We start from the raw sequence: 8,029 nt of genomic DNA, 5'->3' as shown, positions 1-8,029 counted from the left end.
CTATTTTTTCAAAAGAAAATTTATGTAAATCGTGATTGTAAATCAGTTTCAAAAAGAAAACATTTTACCTGCCATTTTTTGAGCTTCCTTTGTAACTTCTTCCAATGAACTGCATAAGTTCACTGACCTCGTTCTCCTCCATCTGTATTTATAAAGGTATAAGCAAAGCTTAAATGTCAGACTCAGTATTGGAAAGGGATACCATGGCAACACAGCAACAAGCAGCCGACAAAACGGATGCTCTGAATAATAAAGCTTTTCGAAAAAAACCCCAAAAACTTTGAATAATCACGGACTTCATAAAACTATTTGATTTGTTTAAATAAAAAAATATTTTTGACCTGTTCTAATTTTTTTCCAAGGTTCGACCTTGCGCATGCGCTTACGTCATCAATACGCGCCGTTCAAGTGACGGGACCAGGGAGAGAAAACTGACCTTCTTCTTTGCTTCGTCGCTTGACCTAAGTCAAGCGAGGAGCACCTTGATGATTTTGGCCTGCTGTCGTTAATTTTTCCACGGCTGCGATCGTGTACCGTTCCTGAACCATGCCCACCACGCGGGATATCCCCTCACTGCAGGAGCTGAAGGTGGACGAGGTGAGCAGCGGTTGTCGTTTAGCTGACATGCTAACCGGTTAGCTTGTGTTGACGTTGGCCTATGGCCTTAACTTCAAGCAGTTTCCACACTTTTAAATTCATTTAGAAAAACCACACAGTATTGATTTAGTGTGATAAATATTTTAAACATATTGAAGATACGTTTAGTGACGCGTTAGCTCATAAGCATTATCTGCAAAGATTTGCACTACTCTGATGCTTTAATAGGAATAAAACTCCAGTGAAGGCAACTTCTTAGACTTCCCGAATCTGATATTTTAAGGCTATAAAAGTTTTGTAAAATTGCGGCATACGTCTTGACAGAAAGTGTAGGACTGACACGACAGATATGTCAAATTATTCGAAGAGGTTCAAACGAAAAAAGAACAAACATCAAATTAAAAAAAGAAAAAAAGAGAAACATAATAACAGAACTAAACTACAACAGAATAAAAATCTATATGAAGGCCACCTTGATCACAAGGGCAATTTGATTATATAGAGACCCTTCTAAATAAAATGCAAATGTTGAGACATATTTTTGTAGACCTCAAATTTTTCGCTCTAAAGTTATTACCAGTAGCTAAATGTTAGGATTTTTTTTAAGTTTTTAGACTCTTCTATAGGAATTGTTTTCACATTTTATAAAATATTTTTTATTGGAATTTTACCATAAAAAAATAAATATTAAGTTTAATCATTTGCAATTAATTGCTAATTTAAAGGGGAAATATAGAATAAAAATGTTGACTAATTTGATGCACTTAAAATATGTACATGCAATGCAGCAATGTGCTTCGTGGCCAACATGAATTTTCATCAGTTTTAGTGCTCATCGCACGTAAATACATGCAAAAAACATTAGCCAAATATATATACAATTTTGCATGACACATGATTTTTTAGGGCAGTAAATTTATACCTTCTACAAATAAGATTAAATTTGTAGCTAAGATAAGATTTAGCGGTGTGTGCTAAATATCACAAATGTCCCATATTTTTGACCTACTCTGATCCTTTCTCTTTTTTTTTGATCCATGCAAGAATTAACAGGATATTTCTCTCCTACAAGTGTAATGCAACATAAACACATACTGGCCAGAAATGTATTTAATGAACTATTTGAAAGTTCTTTGTTTAATCATTACTAAAGCTAAATCTTCTGTTTTTCTTGTCTGTACAGATTACTGTGTCATCTGCAGTGCTGAAAGCTGCTGCCCACCATTATGGCTCTCAGTGTGACAAGCCCAACAAGGAGTTCATGCTGTGCCGTTGGGAAGAGAAAGACCCCAGAAAGTGTCTAGAAGAAGGGAGGAAGGTCAATGAGTGTGCACTCAACTTCTTCAGGTGACTCTTGGGTTTCTACTTCTTCTTTGATCATATGGGCACATTAAGTGGGGAAAAAAAATATCTCTAGGCAGCAACATAATGTTTTATGACTACTTGAGATGCCACAACTTTCGGTTAAAAATTGATCCGCATGTTACAGCATTGAACAAAATTGTGGAGAAAGGGAATGGTTGCAACCGTATACCAGTGTGTTACGCTAATAACATGTGTTGTGCTAAGTTTCAGGATTTATTATTATATTTTTACATTACATCGTGCTTAGCATAAGCCAACTGAAGATATTTTTTTCAATTGTTACTTGCTTATTAGCAAATTAAGAAAATAGGTTTTCTGAGATTTATGTTTTTGTTGTTTTGCTATACACAAATCATATATCAAAACAAAACAATTGTGAGATTCGAGGTCGACCAAATTGTGTGGTAAGTGAATCCTTGCATCCCGGAGGACTACACTACCCAGAATGCTTAGAGAAGTCAAGAAGCAGACCGTTGGTCAGAGGGATTGATGGGAATTTCTGCAAATTTTCTAGGGAATTGTGTTGTTCTAATCTTCATTCTATCTGTAATAAACTGCCTTCATGTAAATTGAAACAGGAAAGAGAAGCTGATCTTTGTTTAAATCATTCTTAAGGTGCATTCCCACCGAACACGATTCGTGCGATTCAAAGCGGCCAGCTCAAATGTTAACTCAATGGTACATGCGCGCTCTGAGGTGAATTGAAGCCCTGCGGCGGAATATGAACGACGGGCGCGGCGTGAAAGTCTGAAATCAGCTCGATTTGAGCGGCGAGGCACTAATCGGCCGGGGCAGGGAAAATGTAAATACCTGAAGTTTGACAGGTCGCTGCGTCGCATCTGCCAATCAGGAACTCAGCTTTGGGCACGTGACGTTTTCAGTGACTCGATCAGCGGGTAGAATACTAGTCCAAAGTGAGTGTTTTTGTCCAGAACTTTCATCGTTTTCCTTCACCTGTTTGAGCTGCAGGTTCTCAGAGCTCATTCAGCTATTTTTGGGCGAAGGCGGGATACACTCTGGACAGATTGGTGACTTTCACCCCAGCGGCGGAGCTCACTCGCTCGATATGCCGGCAGAGAGAGAGAGAGAGAGAGAGACGCTGCGGGGGCTCCTAGCTGGGGTTTCATCGAGACATTTAAGAAAAGGGAAAAGGTCTCCAAATTTTATTTTCCCCCTTCGGATTAATACTAGACAGAGAGCCTTCAAGCTCAGCCACAGAGACACAGAAACACTGCAGGAGTAGCTGTCATACAGACACACCCCCCTGTACCGGGAAAATCTTTTAATAAAACCATAACCCAGACATGGACATGATTATTGATGATTTTGTAAAACTCTTCATTATAAATAAACCTTATTCCTCAACATTATATGCGTCTAATGAGATAGAACTGGTAGCTCCTCCCACATGCAGCCGCTGCTTCAGGAATACATTTTTTGATAGGCGGCGAGCACACAAATTTGTTGCGTGATTTGTGTTCGATGTGAAAGCACTTTTAATAACTCAACATTGTTCAGTTGTAACATACGTAAAATACAAAACAATACATTGACTTTTCAGTTCATTATGTCGAAACACAGTATTAAATCTGATTATAGCAGCTGTAATGCTCTAAAAGTAAAAAACTAGAGAAATGTTTGAGCGCTGTCTACCAAAAACATGGATTCCAGGTCAGTAAGAATAACCAGAATTCATACATAAAGCACACTGGTAACTTTTGAGAAAATCAAAGGATTTTAAGTGCACCTTATGGTCTGTACAATATGATACAGAAGTAGCATCTGATCAGTCATCTGGTCAAGTTCTTGTCTGGGCTGAGAAACAAAGAAATCCAATACCATGAGTGTTCTGTCATCAGATAGTAACATAAAAAAAATGTTTATATAGTGTCCTCCATCTATTTAGGTTATTGTTATACCAACTTTTCAAGTTATAAGCAGAAATATTAAACCAACTGTGAGATTTTTGAGAAATTTGCTGCGTTTCAGGTTTTGGAGTTATGGAATCTACAACGTGGTGGAATACCAGCCCTTTTTTAGTGTGTGCTGGAAGAATATTATCCCTCTCCTTTTAACTTTGTCTTAAAGCAGACATATTTTTCTAATGTTTGATGGAAAAGGTGATATTTGATTGGGCAGAATAATCACATTTTCAAAGCCTGCTTTGCTACGTCGGTGTCATCTACAAAACCAAACAGGGTTCCTGTGGTTGGAGCGTGATTAAAGATGTGGCTTTAAGAATCCATGTGAAACACGGGTCAGACAAAGTTTGCGGTTGGGGGTTCTTTCATTTCTTACTTGGTGATTGACATAAGGGTAAGAAAAAATGCGGTCTGAGGCTGCAAATGCTGCTGATGGACAGTTCTTTTAGAGTTTGAAGTTGTTAAGTATACATAGCAGATTTCAGAAGTCTCCTGCTCTGTGTTATGTCCCACTATTAGGCTCCTCAGCTGGAAGTCAGTTGTAAAGTTCAGCTGTGCTTCTGACGTCTTAAAACATGGATTTGTGCTCATTCTGGGATTGGGTTCAGCAGCTATATTTTATTGGGAAAAAAAATGAGTGAAGCTAATGATGATTTAAAAACTCTTGTCCAAACTAAAGGCAGACTTTAATGACACTCGTGGGTTTCCATACTCTGATTCAGAATGATTTGGAACTTTGTTTCAAGAATTTGTTGATGAAATAAAAATGTCGTCATTGGGAAGATATCTAATAAATTCAGCTTCAAACAGATCTAGTTATGCTCTGATATAACACTATATATCTTGTTAATACTCTTCTACATTTTATTCCAAGTTTAAAGAAAAACAGATAATTATAGCATTCTTTTTTATTCATAATCTGGACAGAAAAATGTAAAAGTTCTCAGTGTTGTTGGAATTAAAGCAGCACTTTTAACGTTGGCAGTAGCTTATGCTTTGATATGAGTTTCACATTAGACTTGTAGTGAGTAATTAGTTTTTTTGTGATTGTTAATAAAATTATGAATGTATTTCTATTAAAAACTAATTGAAAGCTGTAGCATAGGAGATATACTTGAAAAAAAAAAACTTGTTTTTCTGCTGCTTATTACTTTGGGGAAATAAAACTTTATTTTAATAACTAAATGTCCTCTTAATGTTTATCAGGCAATTATAAGGCTAAGAGAAAATCAAGTGATTGATTAATTGAATATTTATTGGTAGTCTAAGTACCAAAGATGCACCAAAACAAATCTTTTAGGCCGAAACCAAAAATGAGGAAACATTTGGCCAAAAAACAATGAAGTTGTGTAATTGTATTTAATGTAACTTAAAGTTTTATTAAGTAGAGGCTCTAATATAAGACTATATGGGTTTTTTGCTTTTTCCTGCACCTACTTTTTATGTATTTCTATACCCTTTTTTTTGCAATATGTGGTTTAAGTGCAAATAAACAAAGAAATAAAGAAAATGGATAGAAAATGTCTGATGTAATCTGAACCCCAGCATTTATTTTACTTTTTATATCTTGCCTATATTTCATAACTTTCTACGTAGTTCTATGTAAATGCTTTCAAACTGGAAATTTATTAGCCAAATTCCTATATAATATAGTGTTTTATAACTGGAAAAAATAAAAATAAAATCCTGTCAGGAAAAACACAATATGGTTCATGAGAGTAAAACATTTTCTCTGTAACGCAGATACAACCAAGGACATCCAGTGACAAAGAGCCTCAAAACAGAACTTAAATTCTATTAACTGTAGCTCTACAACCACTGTAATAAATAAACCACATTTTAACAGAGAAGTTTTAACAATTTTCATGTGAAAAACAGATAAATCTGTAACTAATTCACACGATGCAAACGTTTGCCTTGGTAATGTCAACTGGAAAACATTTAACGTTTTAAAAAATGTCTGCTGGATGGAACTTTCCTCTTTCGAGTTGCCGTCTTTGCATAATCGGTGTAATTTAGAATGCTTTGATTATAAATGATAGATTTATACGTTTAGACATGGTTTTGATTTGGTCATTTTCTGTTCCTGCCCAGGTTTTTTGGTGAAAAATATATTTCAACTGAAAACCGAAAATACTCTTTTAAGGTATTTTCAGCCAAAATATTTCAGACTGTTTGACATTCTTTAATTTTTTTCTGTTTTTAGGACCCCACATAGGAATTTAGCAACACAACTGAAACTTAAAATTAATGCAACTCTTCCTAAAAGCAGCTTCCTCTATCATGCAGCCACAAGGCGGCACAATCCAGTGCTTTCATCTGCCTGTCCCAAGTCTGGGTAAATTCAGAGGTCATACAACCTAAAGCTAAAACAATCACAAATCCCAAACAGAACTGCTTATAAATGTGCTATTTAAATATTTTAAAATGTATGTCAAAGCGTCAAACTGTTCAAATTGACACAATAATAAGGTGTTCTGGTTTGCCCCTTTTACTAATTTGCTTAAATAAAAATATAATATACCTGTGATTATTCGGGAAAAAAAAAATAGTTGGACCCATTTTAGTTAATTGTTTTTAATAATACGTGTCTCTGATTTTTAGACAAATCAAGGGGAACTGTGCGGAGCCCTTCACGGAGTACTGGACCTGTCTGGATTACACCAACCTGGCGGAACTGCGTCACTGCCGTAAACAGCAGCAAGCATTCGACAGCTGCGTTCTTGACAAACTTGGTTGGGAGAGACCTGAACTGGGAGATCTTTCAAAAGTGAGACTCATAACGCATTGTGCATTTGTTCGCAGCTCTGCTGATGGCGTCTATTCTTGCTGATTGTGGGCTATGCAAGAGGCCCTGATTGCATTTGTGCAGTTCTCTCACTCAGTAACCGTTGTGAGCAGCAAATTACGTGTTTTTATGTTGCTTTGTTTTTTTTTCTCTTTTTTTTTTCTTGTAACCACCATTTATAAGGAGCTTTTCTTATGCTAGCAAGGATCAGTGAGGTTTATGCAATCAAATCTGTGCCAGAAGTTAATCTTGACAGCAGTTTTAATCATTTTTTGTGTGTGACTGTTGCTTTAAAAGAAAACAAATAGCATCAGCTTTGTCTTCAGATTGTAAGATTTAATCCTTTTGGTTGCAAATAAAAAAATAAACATTTTCCCATCTTATATTTAGAATAATCATCCTTTAAGCTGCGTCTAATGTTCTGACATTTACATCTTTTGTTTACCTGTATCCAGTTACACAAAACATTACCTTATTTTCCAGGGATATATGCAAAACTATTCAAAAAAATGCAACTTATACTCAGAAAAATAATGTATTTTAGCACATTTTTTTGTTTCTTAAAATTGAGCACAATTTTTGTCTTATTTTAAAATTATGTTTAAATTGTGCATTTAAAGGCCTTTATGGTAGCTTAAGTAATGAATCAAATAAATGTATTTTTATCTAAAATATGTAACATCATTACAAAGTTGGAAGAAAAATGCAAAGTCTAAATTTAGGTACATTTTCTAAATTGAAATTAAAGTTTTTTTGTGTTTTCTAATCAGTACAATCATCCTCAAACTTGGTATTCTCTATTACTTTACAAGCAACAGATTATTTCTACATTTAATAGTCACATTTTTATAATTAAAGCTACATTGAAGGGTTTGTACTTTTTATGGTTGTCTTGTGGTTAGGATAATTTAGCACAAGCAGAAATTCTTTAAAAAGGAAACCTCCAGTGAAAAAGAAAGATGGAGGAAATTTTTCAGAAGTCATAATTAAAATTAAAACTATTGATTTGACTGAAGATAAAAACTGGAAATCACTTGATGTTTGAGTCCATAAATCATTTTATTTTTGCATGAATATTATTTTGTCCTTTATTTGTTTTGCTGCAAGTTGGCTTTATTTTTCAAAATCTGTTTACATTTTTTTTTTTTTTATAGTGTACCGTCTAAATAAACTCCCTGGTTTGTATTTTCTTCACAGGTGACCAAAGTGTCGACTGACAGGCCCTTACCAGAAAACCCCTACCACTCTAGAGCTCGTCCTGAGCCGAACCCCGTCATCGAGGGGAAGCTGGAGCCTGCCAAATACGGCAGCAGGCTATTCTTCTGGAGCTGGTGATTAAAGCTCGTCTGAATAAACC

The 8,029-nt window shown here is 35.4% G+C and overlaps 2 protein-coding genes across 5 annotated transcripts in view; one reads left to right on the top strand and one right to left on the bottom strand.

The window, feature by feature from the left end:
- The window catches only part of morn5 (MORN repeat containing 5), a 13,238-nt gene extending 12,661 nt beyond the window's left edge, over positions 1-577 (bottom strand). For 2 of the 4 annotated variants that reach the window (XM_024299428.2, XM_024299424.2), the window contains exons 1-2: positions 342-403; positions 69-142 (exon numbers count right to left, since the gene is read on the bottom strand). In XM_024299428.2, the coding sequence (XP_024155196.1) occupies positions 69-142 (74 nt within the window). In that variant the 5' untranslated portion in view covers positions 342-403. Of the gene's footprint in view, positions 1-68; positions 149-341; positions 404-436 lie in introns of those variants that run through there. The other 2 variants (XM_024299426.2, XM_024299429.2) reach the window with 2 other exon arrangements.
- ndufa8 (NADH:ubiquinone oxidoreductase subunit A8) lies at positions 392-8,029 on the top strand. The gene is made up of 4 exons (XM_024299430.1): positions 392-597; positions 1,781-1,944; positions 6,489-6,654; positions 7,870-8,029. Exons 1-4 carry the CDS (start codon positions 547-549, stop codon positions 8,005-8,007), a joined length of 519 nt encoding a protein of 172 aa, XP_024155198.1. The 5' UTR covers positions 392-546; the 3' UTR covers positions 8,008-8,029.

Source organism: Oryzias melastigma, linkage group LG12 (genome assembly GCF_002922805.2).
Source record: "Oryzias melastigma strain HK-1 linkage group LG12, ASM292280v2, whole genome shotgun sequence".
Taxonomy (NCBI): domain Eukaryota; kingdom Metazoa; phylum Chordata; class Actinopteri; order Beloniformes; family Adrianichthyidae; genus Oryzias; species Oryzias melastigma.
The sequence above is the reverse complement of the archived record's forward strand: the minus strand, read 5'-3'. Positions and strand labels throughout refer to the sequence as shown.